Source organism: Alternaria alternata (genome assembly GCF_001642055.1).
Source record: "Alternaria alternata strain SRC1lrK2f unplaced genomic scaffold CC77scaffold_18, whole genome shotgun sequence".
NCBI lineage: Eukaryota > Fungi > Ascomycota > Dothideomycetes > Pleosporales > Pleosporaceae > Alternaria > Alternaria alternata.
This window is the reverse complement of record NW_017306207.1, coordinates 383,827-407,631: the sequence shown is the minus strand read 5'-3', so window position 1 is coordinate 407,631 and position 23,805 is coordinate 383,827. Positions and strand designations below refer to the sequence as shown.

The 23,805-nt window shown below is 52.4% G+C and overlaps 10 protein-coding genes across 10 annotated transcripts; 2 read left to right on the top strand and 8 right to left on the bottom strand.

Annotated features, from left to right (window-relative positions):
• Positions 1 to 374: 374 nt before the first annotated feature.
• Positions 375 to 7,338, bottom strand: CC77DRAFT_261749 (glutamate synthase). The gene is made up of 6 exons (XM_018530905.1): positions 7,023 to 7,338; positions 6,928 to 6,968; positions 3,524 to 6,873; positions 1,961 to 3,467; positions 1,852 to 1,907; positions 375 to 1,800 (listed from the first exon to the last, which is right to left on the bottom strand). Exons 1-6 carry the CDS (start codon positions 7,208 to 7,210, stop codon positions 514 to 516), a joined length of 6,429 nt encoding a protein of 2,142 aa, XP_018382968.1. The 5' UTR covers positions 7,211 to 7,338; the 3' UTR covers positions 375 to 513.
• Positions 7,339 to 8,266: 928 nt separating this feature from the next.
• CC77DRAFT_1075021 (hypothetical protein) lies at positions 8,267 to 9,013 on the bottom strand (the record flags this gene model as incomplete). Its single annotated transcript, XM_018529220.1, has 1 exon — positions 8,267 to 9,013. Exon 1 carries the CDS (start codon positions 8,720 to 8,722, stop codon positions 8,267 to 8,269), a length of 456 nt encoding a protein of 151 aa, XP_018382967.1. The 5' UTR covers positions 8,723 to 9,013.
• A 1,263-nt stretch (positions 9,014 to 10,276) lies between these two features.
• Positions 10,277 to 11,161, bottom strand: CC77DRAFT_1097383 (hypothetical protein). Its single transcript, XM_018529890.1, has 4 exons — positions 10,935 to 11,161; positions 10,862 to 10,871; positions 10,601 to 10,805; positions 10,277 to 10,527 (listed from the first exon to the last, which is right to left on the bottom strand). Exons 1-3 carry the CDS (start codon positions 11,079 to 11,081, stop codon positions 10,633 to 10,635), a joined length of 330 nt encoding a protein of 109 aa, XP_018382966.1. The 5' UTR covers positions 11,082 to 11,161; the 3' UTR covers positions 10,277 to 10,527; positions 10,601 to 10,632.
• Positions 11,162 to 11,422: 261 nt separating this feature from the next.
• Positions 11,423 to 13,767, bottom strand: CC77DRAFT_1023059 (bifunctional purine biosynthesis protein ADE16). The gene is made up of 3 exons (XM_018525603.1): positions 13,461 to 13,767; positions 12,071 to 13,408; positions 11,423 to 12,021 (listed from the first exon to the last, which is right to left on the bottom strand). Exons 1-3 carry the CDS (start codon positions 13,477 to 13,479, stop codon positions 11,588 to 11,590), a joined length of 1,791 nt encoding a protein of 596 aa, XP_018382965.1. The 5' UTR covers positions 13,480 to 13,767; the 3' UTR covers positions 11,423 to 11,587.
• A 199-nt stretch (positions 13,768 to 13,966) lies between these two features.
• On the top strand, positions 13,967 to 15,572 carry CC77DRAFT_261532 (hypothetical protein). The gene is made up of 2 exons (XM_018530904.1): positions 13,967 to 14,599; positions 14,686 to 15,572. The coding sequence occupies exons 1-2, from the start codon at positions 14,088 to 14,090 to the stop codon at positions 15,551 to 15,553; spliced, it is 1,380 nt and encodes a 459-aa protein (XP_018382964.1). The 5' UTR covers positions 13,967 to 14,087; the 3' UTR covers positions 15,554 to 15,572.
• Positions 15,573 to 15,583: 11 nt separating this feature from the next.
• On the bottom strand, positions 15,584 to 17,073 carry CC77DRAFT_1023058 (hypothetical protein). The gene has a single exon (XM_018525602.1). It carries the CDS (start codon positions 16,660 to 16,662, stop codon positions 15,592 to 15,594), a length of 1,071 nt encoding a protein of 356 aa, XP_018382963.1. The 5' UTR covers positions 16,663 to 17,073; the 3' UTR covers positions 15,584 to 15,591.
• A 221-nt stretch (positions 17,074 to 17,294) lies between these two features.
• CC77DRAFT_995142 (carboxylesteras-like protein) lies at positions 17,295 to 19,334 on the bottom strand. Its single transcript, XM_018536454.1, has 5 exons — positions 18,931 to 19,334; positions 18,867 to 18,871; positions 18,735 to 18,811; positions 18,506 to 18,610; positions 17,295 to 18,452 (listed from the first exon to the last, which is right to left on the bottom strand). Exons 1-5 carry the CDS (start codon positions 19,174 to 19,176, stop codon positions 17,341 to 17,343), a joined length of 1,545 nt encoding a protein of 514 aa, XP_018382962.1. The 5' UTR covers positions 19,177 to 19,334; the 3' UTR covers positions 17,295 to 17,340.
• Positions 19,335 to 19,681: 347 nt separating this feature from the next.
• On the top strand, positions 19,682 to 20,937 carry CC77DRAFT_1075011 (hypothetical protein). Its single transcript, XM_018529219.1, has 2 exons — positions 19,682 to 20,451; positions 20,529 to 20,937. Exons 1-2 carry the CDS (start codon positions 19,745 to 19,747, stop codon positions 20,887 to 20,889), a joined length of 1,068 nt encoding a protein of 355 aa, XP_018382961.1. The 5' UTR covers positions 19,682 to 19,744; the 3' UTR covers positions 20,890 to 20,937.
• On the bottom strand, positions 20,938 to 22,550 carry CC77DRAFT_261403 (hypothetical protein). Its single transcript, XM_018530903.1, has 3 exons — positions 22,522 to 22,550; positions 21,845 to 22,474; positions 20,938 to 21,787 (listed from the first exon to the last, which is right to left on the bottom strand). Exons 2-3 carry the CDS (start codon positions 22,198 to 22,200, stop codon positions 20,986 to 20,988), a joined length of 1,158 nt encoding a protein of 385 aa, XP_018382960.1. The 5' UTR covers positions 22,201 to 22,474; positions 22,522 to 22,550; the 3' UTR covers positions 20,938 to 20,985.
• CC77DRAFT_1064158 (hypothetical protein) lies at positions 22,549 to 23,551 on the bottom strand (the record flags this gene model as incomplete). Its single annotated transcript, XM_018528691.1, has 4 exons — positions 22,549 to 22,797; positions 22,846 to 23,302; positions 23,377 to 23,465; positions 23,510 to 23,551. 4 exons carry the CDS (start codon positions 23,549 to 23,551, stop codon positions 22,549 to 22,551), a joined length of 837 nt encoding a protein of 278 aa, XP_018382959.1.
• Positions 23,552 to 23,805: the final 254 nt, after the last annotated feature.

Here is a 23,805-nt window from a genome sequence, read left to right as displayed (position 1 = left end):
TTAGAGGTGCGTGACGTCACTAATCTTGAATCTTGGCTTTGTGCATCTGCCGCCTGGCGAAGCGAAGTAATCAATGCCACCAATCGCGATGTCTAGAGCACAGGCGAAAAAAAAAGAGCATCCGTGTTCTGGATGCTATCGCAATGATTGTAGTCTCCATCATGCGACTTCCAATCTTGCGAACAAGGCAGGATGATTGATTACAGCGATAAAGAGGCGAAAGCGTTATGAGCATCACACAGCAAGTTGCAAAACGTCAATTTGAACATAACATTCGCCTATATATACAAATTGGGTGCGAAATGAATAGAGCTAAAAGACATTGTACACTGCAGGTGCCGCCCAGCTGACTCCGCATACTGAAAAGGTATCGTGCAGGTAAACGAGGGAAAATGCGCGTACATAAATCAAAACGCCAAAGAATCATGATATACCCGAAACCCATCTTTTGCCGTGACCATCTTTTCCATGCACCTTTACTTCATACAGTAACAATCATAATCATAGACTCATCTAAGCGGCGACAGTCACCAGCTTCTCGTCAGGAGCAGCACGGTGCTTGTGCATAGCCTCGTAGGGTGGGCGCTTGACGATACCACCAGTGACGGGCAGGGAAGTACCGTAGCCGGTAAGGAAGGAGTCGACGTCGCGAGCGCACTGGCGACCCTCGTTGATACCCCAGACGATCAGGGACTGACCGCGACGGCAGTCACCAGCAGCGAAGACACCTGCCAGGTTGGTGTTGTAGTGACCGGGAGGGGTCTTGATGTTCTTGCGGCCGTCAAGCTCGATAACGTCGCTCATGACACGCTGCTCGGGGCCCAAGAAACCCATGGAAAGCAAGACGAGGTCGGCAGGGAAGAATTGCTCGCTACCCTCGACGTGCTTCATGTCCCAACCACCGGAGGCGGACTTAGTCCACTCAACACGGACAGTGTTGATACCCTTGACCTTGCCGCTACCATCGTCGACGAAGTCCTTGGACATGACACAGTACTCACGAGGATCCTTGCCCATGTGAGTCTTGACTTCGTTGTGACCATAGTCAGTTCGGAAGATACGGGGCCACTGCGGCCATGGGTTGTCGCGAGCACGCTCAGCTGGGGGCTGGGGCAGCAGCTCGAAGTTGACGACAGACTTGGCACCGTGGCGAACGGAAGTACCAATGCAGTCATTACCAGTATCACCACCTCCGATGACAACAACGTGCTTGTCCTTGGCCGAAATGTAAGCATCGTCAGCCAATTCGGAGTCCAAGAGAGACTTGGTGTTCTTGTGCAAGAACTGCATGGCGTAGTGAATGCCGTCCAGGTTGCGGTTAGGGATGGGCAGGTCACGAGCGACAGTAGCTCCAGTCGCGAAGACAACTGCGTCGTACTCCTTGCGGAGAGCTTCGAGGTTGGTCTGACCCTCCTCACCAACGGTGACACCAGTCTTGAAGTTGACGCCCTCAGCAGCCATGAAGTCGACACGGCGCTGAACGACCTTCTTGTCGAGCTTCATGTTGGGGATACCGTACATGAGGAGACCACCGACACGGTCGGCACGCTCATAGACGGTGACAGTGTGACCAGCCTTGTTGAGTTGATCAGCACAAGCGAGACCAGCAGGGCCGGAACCGATGATGGCAACAGTCTTTCCAGAACGGGTCTGGGGTGGCGAAGGAATCATCCAGCCCTTCTCAAAACCGCGGTCAATAATGGCGCACTCAATCGACTTGATGCCAACGGGATCCTCGTTGATGCCAAGAACACAGGCACCCTCGCAAGGAGCCGGGCAAACACGACCAGTAAACTCAGGCTATATGGGATTAGTACACATCGCGTATGTAGCTGATACAGGAACACTTACGAAGTTATTGGTCATGAGGAGGCGGTTGAGGGCGTCGCGCCACTGACCTTGGAAGACTATCAAAAGATTAGCATGATGTATGCTCCAAAAGAAGACACTAAGCGCTTACCCAGTTCGTTCCACTTCGGGATGATGTTGGAGATCGGGCAACCAGTGTCAGACTGGCAGAAGGGTACACCACAGTCCATGCAGCGAGCAGTCTGGTACTTGAGTTCGTCCTCGTTCAGACGCTGGTTGAGCTCTGCCCAATCGCGAGTACGGGTCTTGGGGTTGCGGTACTTCTCAGAGCGACGCTGGTACTTCATGAAACCGCGAGTCTTGTCAAGGACGAGCGCCTTCTTCTTCTCAGCCTTTGCGTCGGTAACACTCTCTTCAATGTCGAGGAGGTCGCTCTTCTTCTTCTCCTTGGCCTCCGCCTCAGCTTCCTTATTGCGAGACTCCTCGTGGGCGTTGCGGACAGCGTTGCCAGCGAGCAGAGGAAGAGGGTATTCAGACTTCTTCTTCTCGGCAGCCTTTGCCTTCTCCTCCAGGAGCACGCGCTTGTAGTCAACAGGCATGACCTTGACAAAGCGGGGCAGTGCGCGAGTGAAGTCGAGGAGGATGCGAGCGGCAAGCTCAGAGCCGGTGTAGTGGTGGTGGTCCTCAATGAGGCCGCGAACAAAGGCAATCTCCTCTGGCTCCTCGATGCCGGAGAGCTCAACCATCTCCTGGTTAACCTTCTGTTCGAAGTCCTTGTGGATGTCAAGGACGTACGCAATACCACCAGACATACCGGCAGCAAAGTTACGTCCAGTAGAACCAAGAACAAGGACACGACCGCCAGTCATGTACTCGCAACCGTGGTCACCAACACCTTCAACGACAGCCGTAGCACCAGAGTTACGGACACAGAAACGCTCAGCAGCGATACCACGGAAGAAGCAAGTACCGCGAGTGGCACCGTACAAGCAGACGTTACCGATAAGAACGTTCTCCTCGGCACGGTATACGGCGTTGCGGGGAGGGTAGATGATCAAACGACCACCAGACAGACCCTTACCAACGTAGTCGTTAGCATCACCCTCAAGTTCAAGAGTGACACCAGGTGCCAGGTAAGCACCGAAAGACTGGCCAGCAGAACCACGGATGTTGACGTGGATGGTGTCTTGGGGCAGACCAGCCTCGCCGTAGCGCTTGCTGATGTGGTACGAGAGAGTAGCACCAAGAGCACGGTCAGTGTTGACGACATCGCACTCAATGCGGGCAGGAAGACCCTTCTCCAGAGCAAGTTCGGACTCAGCAATGAGCTTGTTGTCGAGGCGGACATGAAGACGGTGGTCCTGCTTGCGCACGTTGAACGTGGCAACACCTGGGCGAAGGGTGTGCGCGGGAGTCAGGATGAGAGACAAGTCAATGTTCTCAGTCTTCGCAGTGCGGAGATCGTCACGGATGCGAAGCACCTCACAGTGACCAACCATGTCGTTGATGGTCCGGAAACCAAGCTTGGCCATGATTGCACGGAGCTCGTTGGCGATGTAGTAGAAGAAGTTGATGACGTGCTCGGGTGTACCAGCGAACTTCTTCCTGAGCTCAGGGTCCTGGGTGGCAATACCGACAGGGCAAGTGTTGAGATGGCACTAGTGGTGGTTAGTAAATAGTTTCTTTTATGATATATCATGGGGAAGATATTTACCTTGCGCATCATGATGCAACCCATGGCGATGAGAGGCGTGGTAGCAAAGCCCCACTCCTCAGCTCCAAGCAGACAGGCGATGGCGACATCGCGTCCAGTCCTCAATTGACCGTCAGTCTGGACAATGACACGACCACGGAGGTCGTTGAGAACAAGAGTCTGATGAGTCTCGGCAAGACCCAACTCCCAGGGGAGACCGGCGTACTTGATACCAGTCCATCGAGAGGCACCAGTACCACCGTCGTGACCAGAGATGAGGATATGGTCAGCCTTGGCTTTGGCCACACCAGAAGCGACGATACCAACACCAGTCTCGGAGACAAGCTTTACGGATACACGAGCGCGGGGGTTGGAGCACTTGAGATCGTAGATCAATTGCTTGAGATCCTCAATGGAGTAAATGTCGTGGTGGGGAGGAGGACTGATGAGACCGACACCAGGCGTGGAGTGACGGGTCTTAGCAATGGAGCCAGAGACCTTGTGGCCAGGAAGCTCACCACCCTCACCAGGCTTAGCACCCTGAGCCATCTTGATCTGGAGCTCGTCGGCATCGGCAAGGTAGTTGGAGGTAACACCGAAACGTCCGGAAGCGATCTGCTTGATCGCAGAGCGCATGGTGTCACCGTTCTCCATACGCAAGCTGCGCTCCGGGTCCTCACCACCCTCACCAGTGTTGGACTTACCGCCAAGGCGGTTCATAGCAACAGCAAGGGTAGAGTGGGACTCCATGGAAATGGATCCGTAGGACATGGCACCAGTGACGAAGCGGCGCACAATGTCGGTCCAAGGCTCGACCTGGTCGATGGGGATGGGAGCACGGTCATCGAAGTTGAAGTCAAGGAGACCACGGAGGGTGCAGTCCTTGATGCGCTCGTACTCAGCAATAGAGTATGCCTCGTACGACTTGTCGTTCTTGGTGCGGACGGCATCCTGGATGTTGGCCATGGCAGTGGGGTCGTTGACGTGAGGCTCACCTCCGTCACGCCAATGGTACTCGCCAGTCTCAGCAAGACCGGGAACCTCGACGATGGCGCGCGATGGGTAACCCCTCTCGTGGAGAGCGAAAGCGTCGGAAGCAATCAACTCGAATGTCATACCCTTGATACGGGAAGCAGTTCCAGTGAAGCATCGGTCAACGACAGAGTCATCAAGACCAAGAACCTCGAAAATCTGAGCACCCTTGTAGGATGAGAGGGTAGAGATACCCATCTTACTCATGACCTTCAAGATACCACCATCGCAAGAGTGCTTGTAGTTATCGATGAGCTGTTCGGGGCTCATCTTCTTGCGAATGACACCCTCGCGGTGCATCTTCAAGATACACTCAATAGCAAGGTATGGGCAGACGGCATCAGCACCGTATCCAACCAAGACACACATGTGGTGGACCTCACGGGCCTCACCAGTCTCGACAACAAGGGCAGCGTTGGATCGCCACTTGTTGCGGACGAGATGGTGGTGAACCATACCAGTAGCCAAGCAAGCGGATACGGCAACACGGTCAACAGACGCAGCGCGGTCGGTCAAGACAAGGATGTTGTCGCCGGCCTTGATGCCCTCGGTTGCAGCCTCGCAGATTCGGTCGAGAGCGTTCATGTAGCCATCGAGTCCCTCGCTCTTGGGGAATGTGATGTCGATGGACTTGACGGTCCAGTCAGAGTGCAGAGTGTGCGTGTTGGTCAGCGCCTTGAACTCTTCGAGGGTCAGGATGGGCGATGGAAGAAGCAGACGGCCACACTGTGACTCGTCCATCTCTAGAAGGTTACCCTGGGGACCAACGTATGTCTCCAAAGACATGACAATCGCCTCACGAATAGGATCGATGGGAGGGTTGGTAACCTGGGCAAAAAGCTGACGGAAGTACTCGTACAGCAGACGAGGCTGGGTAGCCAAGCAAGCCAGAGGAGCATCGTTACCCATGGATCCAAGAGCCTCCTTTGAGTCGGCAGCCATAGGACCAAGAAGGAGACTGACCTGCTCAAGAGAGTAGCCGAATGCTCGCAGACGAGGGTCCTCATGTAGCTTGGTCTCGGTGAGCGAGTGTGAAAGATCAACGCCCTTTGCGCTGATCTGCTCGACAATCTTGGGAAGAGTGAGCAGGTTCTTCTGAATCCAGGAACGGAAGTCAACACGCTCTGAGACGGTCTGCTTCAGTTCGGCATCATCGACAATTCGACCAGCGACAGTGTCGACGAGCAACATCCTACCGGGCTGGAGACGACCCTTCTGTACAACGCGCTCTGGCTCGATAGAGATGGTACCAACTTCAGACGCGCAGATGATGCGGTCGTCGTCAGTAACGTAGTAACGGCAAGGACGAAGACCGTTTCGGTCGAGGTTAGCACCACAGTAACGTCCGTCGGAGAAAGTAAAGAGAGCAGGACCATCCCAAGGCTCCATCATGCAGGCAGCCCACTCGTAGAAGGCTTGCTTAGCCGGGTCCATAGTGTGGTTGCCCTGCCATGCCTCTGGAACCATAAGCATGACTGCTTCTGGGAGTGACAGGACACCGTTGATGGTGAGCAGCTCAAGGACATTGTCGAAAGCTGCAGAGTCGGAACCACCGTCCTCGACGATGGGGTAAAGGAGATCAAGCTCCTCGCCGAAAAGGCTGGACTTCATAACACCCTCGCGGGCCCTCATCCAGTTCTTGTTTCCTCGCAGGGTGTTGATCTCACCATTGTGAGCAGCCCATCGCAGAGGCTGAGCACGGTCCCAACTGGGGAATGTGTTGGTAGAGAATCGAGAGTGCACCAGAGCAAAGTGACCCTCGTAGTCAACGTTGAGCAGGTCGTGGTAGTACTCGTAGACCTGAACAGGAGAAAGTTGACCCTTATAGACAATGTTCTTGTTTGACAAGCTGCAAATGTAGAACCAGTTGTGGAGGCCAATGACGTGTGTAGCCCGCTTTCGCATGACATACAGTTGTCGCTCAAAGTATGCGTTGTCGTACTTCTCCTGGAAGTCAGCCTTGGGCTCCCGGGCGTCGCCGTAGGCGGTCTTCAAGACGACAAACGGCTGGAGAATGATGGGCTCTCGTGAAAGTGCCGCGGGTCCAAGAAGTGTGGAATCGCGGGGCACTGTTCGCCATCCGAGCACCCTCAAGTCAAGCTGGTCTGCAACGTCCTCAAACATGGTCTTGGTCTCATCCAAGATGTTGGCGTCCGGCTTGAAGAAAAGGTTACCAGTAGCATACTGGCCAAGCGATGGTAGCTTGTAGCCTTGTTCGCGCTCGAACTCCTTGAGGAAGAAGCGATGGGGGATGGAGGTCATTACACCGGCACCGTCACCATCGCGTGCGTCAGAGCCAACGGCTCCTCGATGTGTCATGTTGCATAGCAACGAACGGGCTGGATATCCGTTAGCATTCTCGTCTACTCATTCCTTGAGTTGTTCGCTCTTACCATCGGAGACGATCTTGTGGCTGGCCTTGCCCTTGATGTGACTACGCCATTGTCAGCCCTTGCATCTCCCACACGAACCAATTGCCATGACTCACGCAGCGAAACCGACACCGCAAGCATCCTTCTCGAGCTCCGGGTCATACAGACCTTGCTTCAAGGGCAGTGCGCCTGCCCAAGACTTGTTCTCGGGGCCATCTTGATAAGCAAATACCGTGCTTTGCTCCTCTTCGATCTGGGGTTCCTGGGGCAACTTTGTATCTTCGGCGAACGAGACCCGACCCATTATATCGGCGAAAGGCCGAAGTTCTGGGTTCGTTGGTGGTAGTAGTGGGGTTGCGGTATCGATATGGGAGAGTGGCGGGGTCGCTCGAGGCGTGAACTTGGGAGCTGTTGCTCTGGTATTTGAATCAAGTCTGGAGGCGGATATTAGTTTTCAGGTCTGGTAAAGAGTTTGTCGCTGACTGCGGGCCAAGGGTCGAGTGTCGATGATATTCTGGTACGGATGCGCCTAGGGCTCTAGCTCAAAAGCAAAGAATGTGGGTGGGGAACAGTTGGTGGGAAGATGGAGTCGCCGGTGTCAATCACGCCCAAAGCCAACAGAAAGATGGGCTGGATTCGTCACCAGCTTCACCCGGCCGGATATAGGCGATTGATGGCTATGACGTTCTCCCCCCATCTCCAGCGGCAACTGATAGCTGCTCGAAGCACAAAATCGGCAGATAAGGCAGGCAGCGAATAGGCTAACGCGGGGTGGCAGGCGCAGACCAGTAGGAAAGTGGCTGATGCCTCTCACGCAGGACGGGTGGTGGAGAAGCACAATGTTTGGCCACGGGTGGTGGATGGGTGCAGCGGGTGTACATGTGGGAGGCAGGGCTACTTACTTGCTAGAAGGGCTGGTGGAACAGGCCTTGTGCTGGGCTCGCGATGTTCCTGCAAGCAGCTTGTAGCGATTGTGTCGAGAGTGCAAGAAGAGACAGAGGGTCGCGGGAGGTTTCGCGGGCGTGCTTATGAATAAGAGAGCGGAGGGCTCCTGGTGGGGTGGATTATTTTCCCTATACGCTAACAACTTGACTTCACCTCTGTCCAATTACCGGTCTGGAAGCGCGTCGACGGAGGCGTTCGTGCTGTCAGTTAGGCCATCTCCGCTTGTCTACCGCTGCGAACTGGGAACTGCCCGGTCTTGGAGGTGGTCTTGGTACTTTATTTCCACGTATATCAAGTTGGGCATGTTGGAGTGGCACCTGACGCGCCGTCTCTCCGGACGAAACATGACGATTGCGTGTCTGTCGATGTGCAGTCGCGCTCACTCTACATGGAATTGCTCTTGTGATGTTCTTCTTCATGTGTTGCTACCAATGCTCGTATGCGTATGCGCAGCATCACTGCCTCCTGCGGCGTGTTGCGCATGGAAAATTGGCCTACCCCACGGTTTTTCTGCCACTCCATGACCAAAGGCCGGGGCATTATTGGCTATTTGGCCGTGACCGCCCTGCAGCAGTCCGGCCGTGCACCCTATCCTGGGCTCCGAAGGTCGGTTTGACATCTGATGACCAGGTCTTGCATGTGTTTCCGCTCTACCATAGCTCCACCGGCTAGATTGCCGCTGCAGCCCACGCCGCATCATCTGAAAAGCGACGTGTGCAATTGGCCCGGCGGCCTCGCCTCGGCAACACACGACTTCTTTGTCGTAATTTGAGAGGGTCATCTCAGGCCTTATCTCTCTCCAAGCGCGGCCCAGGGCGGACTGTCGCGCTACGGAATACTTCGTGTTGACGCTCACTGGACGGGAGATCATATAACCCCGCCATTTCGCAGCGGAGCGTCGCTGAGGCTTCCCAGGTGCGCACTCGTCGACATCATCGCGGACCCGGACTTGCAGTGATTATCCTCTGCTTAGCCGCAAACTCAAAAACCAATTCATCTGCCTCCCGCACAGCTCACCCTCGAGAATTGGGCGATTCTAGCGACCCGCCACGCCACGGCAGGCGACAATACATCAATGTCCTCATCATGCTTCGGAGAAGACCGGAACGCTCCTGCCTAGCTGACGGCAGTACGTAGCGGGAGACGAGTCACGAGAACAGGCAAATCCACGCAAATCCGTGTCGCGTAGCCAGTCCAGCCGAGCCCGTTTCTAAGGATTACTGGTTAGGCCGATGTCGCCTCTTTTGCTGTTCGCTGGCTGTGCAAAGCCCGCGGCGGATACTCCAGGCAGTGCGCTTCAAGACCCTGAGCTAGCAATCCAATCCGGTATGCATGCAACAAAAATTTCCGTAGGATTCGTGTACCTAATACATTCCGCGTTGGGTCATCAATGGCAAGAATGGGAGGCAACGAGCATTTCCCGGAATTAAGATATACAAAGTGTTACGTGGGTCAATTTCTAGGGTCTCGATGCGGTGCCATGGGGATCTGGGCAATGGAACCTTGCGACAAGGCATATCCGTAACAAGGAAGATCATCCTGAGATCGCTGGTCTCGTGACGCAACCAGATGTTGTTCCAGCGACCTTACATCTATCTGTAGGCAGTCTGGCTCTTCTAGAGGATCGTACTCACCATTTACCTCGCCCGTGATTGTAACTCGGCCTTTCTGCTTGACACGCCCCACCGAAAGATCTAGAGAAACAGCATTCTTGCCCGTCTGAGATGGGGTTATCTCGCTGGATGTCGGCGCCAATAGGATGGTTTCGGTGCAGGACGTAGTGGACATTACATCCACCACATCCTAACTTCATCGATTACAATCCCTGAACTCTCGCTTCTCTTTCCATTTCCTCTCGTCCTCAGTCGAGGCACTATTCTGGATATCTGATCGCTTCCTATGTATCACTACCCATCTTACCACGTTGCTTATTGTTTTCAGTAACGACAAGCACCACTGGAATCACGTCCGTCCGGTATCACGTAAATTTTCCCGAGGGTCTGCTTCGCACATCACCCACAACCCTTTCAATCTAGCAATCTTCGGTAGTTTCCAAGCTCCGATGTCCGAAAGAGAATGTCACAGATATTGTATTGCATGCACATTGCAACTGGCTAGTTCATTGGACCCTAGATTCATGATCTAAGTGGGATACCTTGGTACCGACGTGTTGTTTTCGTGTCATCGCATCGGTTACCCTGCATGCTCGTGGAAGGGATACGAGATCTTCAGGGAAAGGCGGGGTAGGTGTGTGCTGAGATGTCTGGGTGGTTTTATTCTTCTTTTGCGATTTTACGTTTCGGCGGACGAAGCTATGCAGGCCAACAATATGATCAGCATGATCTCTGCTGGGGATTTCTTTGTCCTTCTGCATAACATGTGCCATGTTCACGTCGTAGGTGCATGCAAGTCAGGTCAAAAGTATGGGTATTCTTGTTTTCATTCATAACGCATGCCAGTGCTGTGTATGCGCGAGGTATCCAGTCCACAGTCCATGTTACACATCAACGTGCACATAGCTCCATGTCCAGCTGCCTCAATCGCGAAAAGTCGCGCCGCGACTCCAACGTCGGTAAGAGTCTTTTCCCCGCTACCCAAATGCCTTTTGTGCGTATATCATAACCCTAGCCAGAATACGGAGCTCGCAAAGATTTGGTCGAACGCGCCGAAGAAGTCCTGTAACAAAGCGATTTGATTAGCGGGGTTCATCGAGGACAAAGGGCTCTTCTTGGCTTGGCTGCAAACGTACCGAAAGACAGAAGTTGACGATGCAACTCCACTCTAGTCCTTCATTTGGTCATCGGGGTCGACAAAGTCCTCGTCATCATCCTCTTCGTCCTCGTCGCCGAGCTCCTGGTTGGCCTTGGCAAAGTCGATGTTCTTACCGCGCGTGCGGCTTTGCAGGACATTGGACGTGTCAATCTCCTCCATGTTATCCTCATCAGGCTCCTCGGCTATTCTACTGTCAGTTTGAAAGCTCAATCGCATGGTTTTCGCGGGAATAGCTTACGTTCGCCGGCCTAGATGCGATTGTGTTAGCTACTTGCGCATAGAGTTGTAGCGGTGAGGCGCGATGAACATACCTGGTCCTCAGCACCAGACTCGTCGCTGGAGTCGTCGTCCATGGACTCCTCGACAGTCTCGCCCTCTTGAGCCTTGCCCTTGCCCTTGACATCGGTAGCGGGGTCCTGGACGCCCTCCATCTGTTGGTTCTCTGGCTGAGCTGACATGTTTGAGATGGTGGTTGTTTGTGTAAGAGTCTTGTGAATCGCGGTAGCGAGGGGTAGTAGGTTCGGGTGCGATTGAGAGGTTGGTAAATTGTTGTTTGTGGCAGCGGTGTAGAGCAAGAAGTCGAGGTGAAGCGCTGTCCATCTATTCCTTCCGTTGCGGCTTGCTGCAAGGGGTTTAGTCTGGCGATCCCCTAGCCAACCCTTGCTTCTTACAGCAAATAGCAAACATTAGCGCGCGTGGTCTCGACCATCAACATTTGCGCTCTATGAACATCCATTCGCTGTCAAGTTTGACTGTTGTTGATGGCATCTGAACACAAACGAAGGACATGCATTTGACATCGCGGCACAAGATTCAAAAATTGCCAAGTTGGAATGTTGAAGTATCCACATTTTGAAGGTATCGTAATCTCGTCTCGTCTCATCAAGACTTTTCATGTAGCCAGTTCATTGCACGTCAATGTCATCGCCAGGTATCATTTCCAAACTTCCTCGTCATCAATCTCTTAGTGGTGGAACAACCGGATGTGCTGCTCAACAAAGGTCATGCCTAACTTCTCGGCCGTCTCCATTACTGCGCCGTCGTTCTGACTTCCAGTGGGCGCAGCAATGTACTTGACACCACTCCTGTGCGCCCTGAAGACGTTGTCGATGAATGGGAAGAAGGCATCCGAGCTGATAGCGACGCTCTCCATCTTGGAGAGCCACTCCTTGCGCTCATCTGCGGTGAATGGCTGGGGTACCTCTTCGAAGTTGGCCTCGAAGTCATCGCGCTCAATGCCCGCCTCAGGGACAAGGCCAGAGCACAGGAGATCGATGGCGTTGGATTTTGAGGGGCGCTTGGTGCCCTTCTTGAACTTGAGGTTCAGCGTCTTCGAGTGGAAACGCATCCACCAGTTGTCAGCCTTGTCACCAGCCAGGCGAGTGCAGTGGATGCGTGCTGTACAGATATCAGTGATTATGCATCAAGCAAGATTGGTCGTACTTACATTGCTGACCAGCTCCAAGGCCAATGACCTGGCCGTTGAGCGCGTAGCAGACACTGTTAGACTGGGTGTACTTGAGCGCAATAGTGGCAACAGTCAAGTCTCGCTGAGCCGACTCGGGCAGAGCTCCAGAGTTCTTGGGCACAATGACAGTATTGAAGGTATCGGAAGGAACGATCTTAGCGTCGTTACGGTGCTGCTTGAGCGTGATGCCGAAGACAGTCCTGGTCTCCTCAGGGCCTGGAACGTATTCAGGGTCCATCTGGAGAACCAGGTACTTTCCGCCCTTCTTCTTGCTAAGGATCTCCAAAGCTTCAGCACTGTAGCCAGGTGCGATGACACCGTCGGAGACTTCACGGCTGATAATCTTTGCGGTCTGGACATCAACCTCGGCTGACAGAGCAATCATGTCACCGAAACTTGACATCCTGTCGGCACCACGCGCCCTGGCGTATGCTTGTGCCAAACCGGACTTCTCAATGCCCTCAATGTCATCGACCATGTATACCTTACGCTCCACCTCGCTGAGAGGGACACCGATAGCCGCACCAGCAGGCGAGACGTGCTTGAAGCTGGCCGCAGCTGGGTAGTTGAGCGCCTTGGTCAGCTCCTGCACCAGGGGCCATGCGTTGAGTGCATCAAGCAGATTGATGTATCCTGGTGAACCGCAGAGCACCTTGAAGGGCAGAGATTTCTCTGGCATGGATACTGTCGCTGGTTTTTGGTGGGGGTTGGCGCCGTATCGGAGGGTGAGGAACTGGTCGCCGTCACCTGCGTACTTCTTCCTGAAGAACTCGGAGATGGCAGTGTCGTATGACGAAGTCTGCTCGAAAGCCTTCAACGCGTAACGTTGCCTGCTGTTCTCTGAGACCTCGCCATCTTTCTTGAGTTCGGTGAGAAGGTCATGGTAGTCGTTGGGGTCGCTAATGATGGTGACGCGCGCGTGGTTCTTCGCAGCGGCCCTGAGCAGAGTCACACCTCCGATATCGATCTCCTCAACGGCCTCGGGGATTGTAACGTTGATACGCGCGACGGTCTCGGAGAAGGGGTACAGGTTGCATACGACGAAGTCGATCTTGTCGATGCTGTTGGCGGAGAGGTCTGAGTCGTCCGAGTCGAGGTTGCGCGCGAGAATGCCTCCGTGAACGGCGGGGTGAAGAGTCTTGACGCGTCCACCGAGCATCTCAGGTGCCTTGGTAATGGCAGAGACATCTTCAACAGGGAAGTTGGCCTGGCGGATCATCTTGGCCGTACCGCCTGAGGCGAGTAGTCGGACACCACATTCGTGGAGTCCCTTGGCCAGATCAAGAAGACCGGTCTTGTCGTAGACTGACAGAATCGCTGTCGCAAACGATTAGTAGTAGACTGCAAGTCTCTTCAAATATTTGCTTACCTGTCTTTTGGCCTGCCATTTTGACTAATGTTTTGGAATTTCAGAAGTCAATTGAGAAGGAACAGTCAATCAAGACAGTGACCTGGGGTATAAAGCAATGGCGCACGACACATGTGGAGATTTTTTTGGCATCGCGGGGCTCACGGGTGACCTCATTTGCCTGCCCCTCCATGGCGAACACCCGATTGGCCAAAGCTTGTCTCCGCTATGCGATTGCGACGGCGAGGAAGCGGCTTCACTTATTGTCCGCCTGGTACACACGTTACTTCCGATGTGGGTTGCTTGTCTCCTCGAACTCGTGTTCTGTTCCGACTCTGAAATGGTCTCACCGATTCTCAGCTCCCCGACGTGGTGCTTAGCCATGTAGCCAATCGCTATAGTCATGACAATTCTCGCGCCTCGGTTCTCCGTTGCGATAGCGATATCGCTGACTATGTGTCTCTGAATAATCACATCTTCTAGTGTTCAGACGTCGTCGCAAACATACGCGTTTCTTTTTTGTGTCATTTGTATGCAACGCAGCACCCGCGACAACTCACCTCTCACAACGTGCCGTGGGCCTCTCGTCCATCATCACCGATATCACATCGCATCGCGTAGCCAGCGCACTGAGCCTCTGTAGAAACCATGACGGCGCACACCAATACTGAAGACCTCACTAGTCATCTGCAATCCGTTCTCCTCGAGCTCAACGCGAACCCCTATCCAGATGTCGCGTGTCCGCCAAACCTACCGAAACGCGCTTCAGTAGCGCTCATACTGCGCATTCAGCCAAGTTATTCGCATTGGCCTGACAGTGACGACAGCCCCGTACCAGCTCGACGCAGACGCTCCTCTGTCGCACAACCCAATGCCGAGTTCGACTTTGAGGCCTCATTAAGCAACTTCTTTTCACAAGAATGGGTGAAGCATGGGGACCCAGAGCTATTGTTCATCAAACGAGCTACACGAGTGGGCGACAAATGGAACGGACATGTCGCGCTACCAGGTGGAAAGAGAGACCCAGAGGACGAGGACGATCAGGCTGCAGCTGCGAGAGAAGCCTTGGAAGAGGTCGGGATTGATCTGAGCCCCGAAAATGCTATTGCAGTCGGCAATCTACCCCAGCGGATTGTCACGACGAGCTGGGGTAAAGTACCGTACGTCTTCACATTCAACGGATACGAGATCCATGTCCTAGAACATGAAAAGTACCATTGCAAGGACTCAGGCTGATCACAAGCAGACTCATGGTATTATGCCCCTACATCTACCTCCTCACCTCCCCAGCCTATCCACAGCAACGCCTGCAGCCTACCGAAGTAGCCTCCTCACACTGGGTACCCATTCGCGCGCTTCTTAGCCCAGCCCTCCGTACACACGAATATGCCGATGTCTCAGCGCGTTTGGCAAAGTCTGAATTGGGCATCAAGCGCTGGTTCTTACAAGCCATGTTAAGCAAGATGATGTTTGCTGCCATACAACTCGTGCCAGCAAACTCGACGCACTGCGCAACCATTCCAGACTTTATACCCGTGGAAGCAGCGCCACACGGTGTGGTGAATACTATTAGAGAGGCATTGGCGGGCGCTGAAGGGAGATCAAAGGACCGTAGGCCTCCTTTGCTGCTATGGGGATTGACACTAGGTGTTGTGAGCGACTTCCTCGAGCACATGCCACCGCACAATGCCCTGGAACTGTGGACGTACCCTACTTTCACCAACTGGGATGTGAGATTCGTGATGTGGGCGATGTCTTATCGTTTCCGCAAGCAGAAGTCTCTAGAGATGAGCACAGCTGTGTCTAGTATAACAACGACGTCTCAAGACACTACCGAATTGCCTACGCAAGACTTCCCTGGGATTGGCAGTGAGGCGATCGGTTCTCTGGAAGAAGAGAAGCCAGGCGAGGTCGGTATAGCTGGCTTGGGCGTTGGAAGAGGTTGGGGACAGAGTGGGAGAGCGAAGATGATGGCTCGGGGAGCTGCGGTCAATTCAATGCTAGAGGGATATTATCCGTTAGTCAGGAGAGCTGTGGCTACAGCACTAGTTGGTCGGATAAGTGTTGTAGCTTTGGCGGCATATCTGACTTGGAAGAAGTTGAATACTAGGTAGCCTCGGAGCGTGGGATGCTATAATCTATTTCCTGGTCATTAATCTAGCCATTCCGTCCATGCAGGCCTGATTGTGCCACTGGGATCATAACTAAACATGTAATATAACAGAGACGTCACTAGGTGAAGAAGGAAGAAATACCATGCCCCCACCTGCTCGACCGTCTTCCGCTGCTTCTCCTTCTTCGGTCGCCTAACAGACTCCGTAGTCTTAGTGCCATACAAAAGTGCAATTCCACCCCACACAAACGCGACCACCCCACACAAAACTTTGACCCAGATACCAGGCATAGATTCTGGAATGATTCGTCCTGTGAAATAGAATCCTATAGGCGTCCCGAGCACCAGGACAAGAATGACTGCCGATGTTGCGATCTCACTCCTGGTGCCTGGCTCGCGATGCCAATACGAGTATCCCATGGCAGGCACAGCCGATATGAATCCCAAGCTTCCTATCACAATACCAACCCATTGCAGAAGCGTATGATCCGACCAGCCAACAATGTCCCTACAGGCCATCGCTGCGAACGGAAGCAAGAAGATGACTGCCAGCGCAATGGAAGTACGCTCAGCAGATATGTTCTGTTTAGCATCCTTGATGGCCTTCTTGTTCGCCACAGGCCATACCACCAACATCTCAATGATGAGGAAAGACATCAGATACGCCGCGGCGATAATCTTGGCCCAGACCAACCCACTGTACCCAAATAACTTGATCATCTGCGATGCGCTGAGCAAGAAGGCCACTACGCGAAAGACTTGCTCGCTGCTCCGCAATATGTCTAGCTCCTTGGCCTTCTTGAATCCACGATATATCTCACTTCGGAAACGGCGCTGTATCATCTCGTCCTGGGCTCTCGAAAACGATCCTTGAACTCGGTAAATGGAGAAGAGGTCCCAGAGGACTAGAAACGCATCGAGGATGCATATGATAGGTGAGCTCCTCAGTAAAAAACCCACGTCTGCATTGGCTCCGCATACCATGCCCGCAGGCTGGGTCATGGAGTTTATAGCGAAGGGAAGTAGACCAAAGAAGAGGGAAGGCCAGCCCACGGTATTTGGTTGAAAGAACTGTGGTGGCGTTATCGGAGACGTCGTGTTTGCAAACATATTGGCTAATTTGAAGTGCTATAAGAGAGTTTGTGATGTCGGGATAGTTGGTGACCGAATGCGCTTGTCGTGCTGCATCTATATAGGGTTGGTCGCGACGTCTACATATGTGTCTGGGAAATCTGTTCGCACGAGTCAGACGAGATAGCAAGATTCTAGAGCGCACTGAATGACGATATAGTGAAGCCAAAACAAAGCCTCTTGCGACATGAGGCGTTCGTGCATGGTGCTGTGTTGCTCAGCTCAAGCAGCTAGAGACGCCTGGCTCAAACTCGGAGCAATACGTGTGAGGTCAACAATGGAGTCAAATTACCACGAGACGGAGCAGATAAGAGTGCGACATAATTCAGACCTAGATAGAGCAGCAGGCGACGGGATGTGCAGAAAGTGTTGAAGCTCTCACGCTTGCCCTGGCGAGCGACTTAGAGAAGTGTGGGCGCACGCGACGCGTCCACGACCGATGCTCCCACTTTATTCACGCTAGCCCATAAGTGGCGTATATTTGGGGAGCCTTCTTCCACGCGTCACAAAAGGCACATGAGCAGGGTTCGGATGCTCAGCAACTCGCTATTCTTGGCACATACGCATAGATACATATATAGATATGTATATTGAAGAGTAGATATATACAGCAACCACTCGGCCTGGTCGAACCCGCTAACCAACCCTCTCTACTGTCTACGACATACCTTGCAAAGCCCCAAGAGTGATGTTACCACATTGCGCGTCGTACTTCTCGGGCTTCGCAAACGTCACCTTGGCTTTGTTATTCACGGCAATCTCGCCCCAGCTCTTCTTCTCTGGGTCAAAAACCGGCCACCCCAATTTCGTCAGCCCTTCCTTCGGATCCTCAGTAAACGCCGCAACAGCGCGCTGCACAAGTCTGACAGTATCTTTCTGAGTTTGCGTTTCAGGAAGGCCACTGGCATCTGCAGAGCCCCCTAGGATCATGTGTAGTTCTGTTCCGTGGTATGCACCGGATGTAGGGTATAGACGTGTGTTGTTCCAGTCACCATAGTACCGGTAAACCCACGTGGGAACACCAGCATCGACACGTGCTCTAGCTTCGTAGGAGATGGGACAAACGAAAGACTCTAGGAGGAATTGACTGGCTTGCTGCTCCGTAACGTTTCGACCTTGAGCAAAAGCTGGTATGACGTAGTAGCCCTGCTCGTGATCATTATGGCCATGGAAATAAGGTAACTTGGCAAAGTCGCCAGATGCCGAGCGAGAAATGTAGTCAGCGAAAACCGTCTCGTTGTCAACCAGAGGGTAGAACGGTGGCGTTGAGCGGACTGGACTGCCACCCGGACTGGGAGCAATCTTGGTTACGGCTTTTGAGAGCGTCTCCCAGGGTTGGCTGCGCATGCAGGCCATTGTGTCGTTTGAGGAAGCGCAGCCTACTAGAGAAGTGATGTTGTCCCAATTAGACCTTTGTCGCTCTGGCGAGTTCATAGGGAAGCTGAACGTGTTGCCTGATGTGGACATGAGACCATGGACGATAGGATCCTCTTGATAAGCATAAGACCACCAGTCGACAGCTGCACCGCCAGAAGATTGGCCAGCGATAACAATCTTCTTTGCATCTCCGCCAAATGCTGCAACGTTCTTTTGGAGCCATTCCACCGCCAGACGTTGGTCACGCAGTCCAAGGTTAGTATCTGCGTTTGGTGCTCCAGGGAAACCGAAAACGTTCAGTCGATAGTTGACGGAGACAACAATGATATCCTCGTTGTTAGCGAGGTATTGGCCATTTGCGAATGGTGTGTTGGTGTTACCGCCAGCAAAACCTGTAGAATGAGCAAGTGAACGTGAGCATACTAGCGGGCGGTAGATGACTTACGTCCTCCATGGAATAGAACGAAAACAGGCTTCTTCGCCTTGACCGATTTTAATGTTGGCTTTGACCATATGTTCAAAGTGAGACAGTCCTCACTTCGAAGTGTCCCTGCACCAGCGGTAAACTAAAAATGCGGTACAGAGTAAGTATTTTATCGTAGATTCGTGGGATGTATGGTCACGTACTACAGAATGTTAGCTCAGTCTGTAGTTGAGAGCATACTATCCCGTACCGGCACTAAGTATAGTCAAGGCTTGATCAGTGAAACCAGGAAATGCAGGCTGGGTGGCAGCGATTTGCGGGCAGTCACTGCGCGCGTATCGTCAGCTCAATGATAAACAGGGTTACTACATGAAGCACCTACTATCCCTGTATCAATTGTCAGCCGCCTTTGCTCGATACAACGGTAATTCCTGTTAGGTACTTACGAAATTGGCTGCAATGTATGTTCCATTGCCCTTGTACCTCTGGGGTGCAGCGAATCGCAATGCTCCGAGCGGCGGTTGTGCATACGGGATACCCAAGTATTCCCAGACCTCGTTTGCCTCAAGCGAGCGATGGCCTGTGATACGTCCATTCTCTGTCTCGACGTTCTCGAAGGAAGATGTGTTCGGTACGGCCAGGGATAATCCAGCTGCGCAGAGCCATAACGATAGCGCCGCGAGACTATGCATCTTGAAATGGCGCCGTGGTGCAGAAGGAACGAGTCTCGATCGAAATGTATGAATGGAGGCTGGTATTCGCCCAGTCCATACACTATGACAATCTAAGAGGCGACGGGAATGCTCGCCGCAATCTCACCGTAGATTAAAGCCTTGCGGGAATTATCTAGATATTCCTTTGATGGGGCAATGCTCCGACCCGTCTTTGAGAACGGGTCGTATAACATACCGCACGGCAGCTCCCTTGGCGCTTTTCCGCGAATGGAAGGCCAATGTGTGAAGGATTGTCGCTTACATGTATCCATGGGGGTACACCAACACCATTGGGTTAGTATGTCCCGAAGACCACCACGAATGCCCCATGTGTGAGCCGTATGCTATGCTGCAACAGCCAGTGAAATTGTAATCGCGGAAACAACGACATGAAACATGTTATCTGGGTTCTGCAGGACGGGAAGCATGGTGGCAAACAGAAGCATGGAAAGTAGGCGCCTAGATGATGTTTCTCCACTCGGAACATTGACATAGCGATGCTTCTTGAACAGCATACTCATCTTGAGAGACACCAGATTTCTGAAAGATGTTCTCCACCATGGGGTTTCCGTCGAAAGATGAAGACAATCAAGGATGGAAGCTTTACTTGACTTCTCTAATCATGATCCTTGCCGCTGGACTTATCGTTATTGCCAGGGTCGTGATACGACTCCAGATCGGTGTGAAGTTACAACTTGACGATTATACAATTATAGCGTCCTTGGTGAGTCGAGCACACGAATGCACACAAGTGATTTCGGTTGACATGCCTCAGATGTTCTCCATTTTATTGTCCATCACCATCCAGTTGTCCGTAGCCCATGGCTATGGACAGCATAAGGTTGACCTTTCGACCGAAGAACTGCATACATGCCTCAAGTTCTTCTGGGTTGCGCAGACGCCCTATAAGATCGTGGTGTGTTTGAATAAAGTATCCGCTATATTATTGTACATGCGTATCTTCATCTCGCGTCACTTTCGATGGCTGTGCTGTGGCGCGCTCGCAATTGTTGTTGGCTCAGGGATCGCGACGGTTTTCGCGACCATTTTCCAGTGTGTGCCACTACAGCGGTCTTGGGATAAAAATGTCGAGGGAACTTGCATCGATAGCTCGAAATTCTGGCTGGCCAATGCGGTGCTGAATATCTTCACAGATGTGATCGTATTGGCACTGCCTATCCGCGAGGTCTCCAAGCTCCAGCTGAAACTTCAAGAAAAGATTATGCTGCACAGTGTATTCTTGTTAGGTAGTTTGTAAGTCTTTCCCGCATTGCCATATATGTCGATTGCGTTAACAGCATATGCTGTGCGTCTACTAACAGCCTCGTTAGTGTCACAATAACATCTATCCTACGCGTCACGGCTGTAGCCAATAGCGTACGCAACCAACAAGACCTGACATGGAATTTCATCGAGCGAGGCATCTGGACCATGATCGAAGCGAACTTGGGCATTATCTGCGCATGTCTACTCGTGTTAAAACAAGTGGTGAAGCGCTGTTTCCTGTCCGTGTTGGGAACGATTCCGAATGTCAAATACGGTTATGGACCTGGAACCAGCGGCACTGTAGGGCCTGCCATTGGAATCTCTAAGCGAGAGACACAGAAACACTTTAGGCTCGACGATGTGGTGGACGACGAGCACACGTGTGGGCGCGAGATGAACGATATCTATACGTGGAAGTCGCAGTGATGTATCTATTTCCCGGTCATTAATCTAGCTATTCCGTCCATGCAGGCCTGGTTGTGCCACTGGATTGTACATAAGCATTGAAATGTCCTTTAAGGCTCACTTGTGAGTGGCCATATGTCTTTCCAGATTGGATTTGCTCTTGATGACCCTCCCACATGTTGGGCAGGACATCTCTTGCACAGTTCGACAAGTTCCCTGTGCGATATGCCTTTCCAAATTTGCCATTTGCGCAAACTCCCTCTGACAACCACCACATGTCAGCCTAGCACTTCTAGCCGCATCTCTCTTTGGTTTACACGCAATTTCCGAATCTTTGTGCCTCTTTAATTCCTTCTTGTTGGCAAAGTTCAGACCACAGTCGTTGCAAGGGAACTGTGCAGTTTCCTTGGCTGTCTTCGCTCTTTTCCTCGCGTATTCATTAATGTGCTCTTTATTTTCTTCATTCCATTGCCGCTTCCCTTCCTTCCTATGCTCTTTATTTTCCTCGTCCCAAATCTTCTGTGTCGCTCTAATCTGTTTCTTGTGAGTTGCTCTGTAGATGTCGTGCTTTGCTTTATTCCTTTTCGCTCGCTCTTCGAGTAGTTCAGCAATTTCTTCTGGCTTTATTTCTTCCAAACTCCGACTCTCGTGCATGCAGCTATGTGAGTTGGCGCCATCGTATTCTTGATCTTCTTTCTTCCACAATGCGAGGCCTTTGCAGTTATTCCAGGTTCCAATCATAGTCCAGAGTCGGAAGGTGAGGGTGTGTTCAACCGCGAGCACGAGTGTCTGAGCGAACCCTAGCAACACTGGGTTTGTTGGCTTAGTGAAGAAAAAAGGTACTGAAAAGTTTGTGATTTTGTAGCCTTTTTTGATAGCACGCAGTACATATCTAGGTAAATTGCGGTTGTTGCTAGAACTGAGGATAAGAGTTAGAAGAGTAAGTCTAGACAAAGAGGTTTGAAAGGCAACATACCGGTAGTCGCAAGATCTCCCGTAAATACCGTCCTGGACATTCATGGAAGAACCAACATAGAGAATCGGTCTGAAGCCATGTTTTTCGAGGACAACGATGTAAACGCCCCATCTGTTGCGCCATAACAAGTCGCCTCGTTGGATACTGGTCGTTGCCTTGATCTGTGAGATAGTTGGAGGACGGCCAGAGCAAAGGATTGGCATAAGTGAAGCATCGAAGACGCAGCCCAGAATCTGGAGCAGAGAGACAATGTTGAGAAGATCAGAAAAGATCCGAATACGAAAAAGGGGAGTCTGAACGTCGGCAGATATCGAGCGAAAGATCAGCACAGCGAAGAACATCCATGAGCCGTACATGATGAGGAGGAGGACATGCGAAAGTTCAGGCGAGAGAGCAGTCGAAAGAGCAGTCGAGAACAGCCGAGCAGTAGAGAAGAGACGCTGGGCACTTGAGAAGAGAAGCTGGGCACTTGAAAAGAGAAGAAAAGGTCAGCAGTCGAGAAAAGGTGAGCGCTGGTGGACCTCGTCCACGAGGAAGGTGCATACCTGCTCGAGGAAGGTGTGCACCTGCTCAAAGAAGGTGCACACCTTCCTAGGACGACCAGGAACTCGGCAAGAGAGAGACGTACTCCTAACATAGTTAGCAGAGCAAATACAAACTGAGCATGGAAAACATGCCTTGACCATCTTGACAATCCTGCTTTTCTATCGGTTGTTGTTTGTCCGCACCTTGTTAACAGCCATCTCCGGGATCCACGATGTCCCTGGCGTCGTGACGAACTCTGGGACAATGTACGAGACGATATTCCTGCACGTCTGAGTATCGAGGGTCGCCAGGAAAACTAACCGTGTCAAGTCTTCGGGTCTCTTCACGCGCGGATGGACCTCTTTAGCAATTACTGCTAGCTTTCTCCTCGTGTTACCGCGGCGGGGTTGAGCTGTAGGATCTAGATTCTAGAGAAGTTAACATCTAATAAGACATAGCAGTTGACCTAGACTTACATCATTTCTAACCGCCAGCTGTTCAAGAGTTAAACCCTTGAAGACATTGTCCTGTGCTACCAACCCGAGTCTCGCCAGTTCTTGAGTTGGTGTTTCGGTCGAATCTTCGTGCTCTTCATCGTATTCGTCACTAGCTGGATGCTGGCTGTGTGTGTCCAGTTTGTCGATCTCTTCCCTTGACTTGTGTGTGCGACGGTCATCGTGAGGTTCATTTTGGGCCGACGTGTTATAATTCTCCACCGGTGGAGCTCTCGACCTCCTAGTTTCAGAGTCGGTGGTAGCATTCTTGTCGTGTCGTTGCGTCGAAGGCCGAAGTTTCGGTATGGCCCTCTTCTTTGCTTTCTCTGCCACGGGTCGATCGTGGCGCGCCGTGTCCTCATCCTCAGTTTCTTCATCATCCTCTTGTTGACTTGCTTGTGCTTGTCCTCTGTCGCTTGGAGAGCGGCTGGCTGTTCGACTGCGTCGTTGTAGCTTTGGTCTGAGATTGAGTGCGATTGTTGTTGTTGTGAGCTCTCTTGTTCGTCGCGGCACGTAGCGGTGATTGTTCGTGTTGCTGGGCTATGTTCTCGCGTGCCTTGAATGAAGGCGAGGCGCTTCTTGATGAGGTTCTTCTCTTTGTCCTGCTATGAGTCAATACGACTGGCTCGCCATCACTGGTAGTGACCAACTTAGATGAATCGCCATTTGTATTGCCATTATGAGGCATCTTCGGTGGCAATTGAAATGAGAGCAAGCGGAAAACAACAAGAATGGAATACATCAACGGCCAAGTGTGAAGGAAATGAGGAAAGCGGTGGTGGTGGTGATGAGATGGGAGGCGGGTTGGGCGCAGGTTGGGTGGGGCCTGATGCCTGGATGCCGCTAGCGCAGGGGCCGTGCACCCGCTACAGCAGTTCCCCCACATGTGCCCCCCGCCTTTGACGCGCCCTCCAGATGCATCGCGAACCCACCACCCACGAC

Coding starts and splice junctions, on each gene's coding strand:
- CC77DRAFT_261749 (XM_018530905.1), bottom strand. CDS start 7,210: ATGGGTCGGGTCTCGTTCGCCGAAGATACAAAGTTGCCCCAGGAACCC. Junction 6,969..7,022: donor TGCGGTGTCGGTTTCGCTGC/GTGAGTCATGGC, acceptor ACAATGGCGTAG/TCACATCAAGGGCAAGGCCA. Junction 1,908..1,960: donor CCCGAAGTGGAACGAACTGG/GTAAGCGCTTAG, acceptor ATCTTTTGATAG/TCTTCCAAGGTCAGTGGCGC.
- CC77DRAFT_1097383 (XM_018529890.1), bottom strand. CDS start 11,081: ATGTCAGCTCAGCCAGAGAACCAACAGATGGAGGGCGTCCAGGACCCC.
- CC77DRAFT_1023059 (XM_018525603.1), bottom strand. Junction 12,022..12,070: donor CCTTGGAGCTGGTCAGCAAT/GTAAGTACGACC, acceptor ATATCTGTACAG/CACGCATCCACTGCACTCGC.
- CC77DRAFT_261532 (XM_018530904.1), top strand. CDS start 14,088: ATGACGGCGCACACCAATACTGAAGACCTCACTAGTCATCTGCAATCC. Junction 14,600..14,685: donor ACGAGCTGGGGTAAAGTACC/GTACGTCTTCAC, acceptor GATCACAAGCAG/ACTCATGGTATTATGCCCCT.
- CC77DRAFT_1023058 (XM_018525602.1), bottom strand. CDS start 16,662: ATGTTTGCAAACACGACGTCTCCGATAACGCCACCACAGTTCTTTCAA.
- CC77DRAFT_995142 (XM_018536454.1), bottom strand. CDS start 19,176: ATGCATAGTCTCGCGGCGCTATCGTTATGGCTCTGCGCAGCTGGATTA. Junction 18,611..18,734: donor CTTGACTATACTTAGTGCCG/GTACGGGATAGT, acceptor CCGCTGGTGCAG/GGACACTTCGAAGTGAGGAC. Junction 18,453..18,505: donor CGTTCTATTCCATGGAGGAC/GTAAGTCATCTA, acceptor CTCATTCTACAG/GTTTTGCTGGCGGTAACACC.
- CC77DRAFT_1075011 (XM_018529219.1), top strand. CDS start 19,745: ATGTTCTCCACCATGGGGTTTCCGTCGAAAGATGAAGACAATCAAGGA. Junction 20,452..20,528: donor GTATTCTTGTTAGGTAGTTT/GTAAGTCTTTCC, acceptor CAGCCTCGTTAG/TGTCACAATAACATCTATCC.
- CC77DRAFT_261403 (XM_018530903.1), bottom strand. CDS start 22,200: ATGTACGGCTCATGGATGTTCTTCGCTGTGCTGATCTTTCGCTCGATA. Junction 21,788..21,844: donor GGGAGATCTTGCGACTACCG/GTATGTTGCCTT, acceptor TCTTATCCTCAG/TTCTAGCAACAACCGCAATT.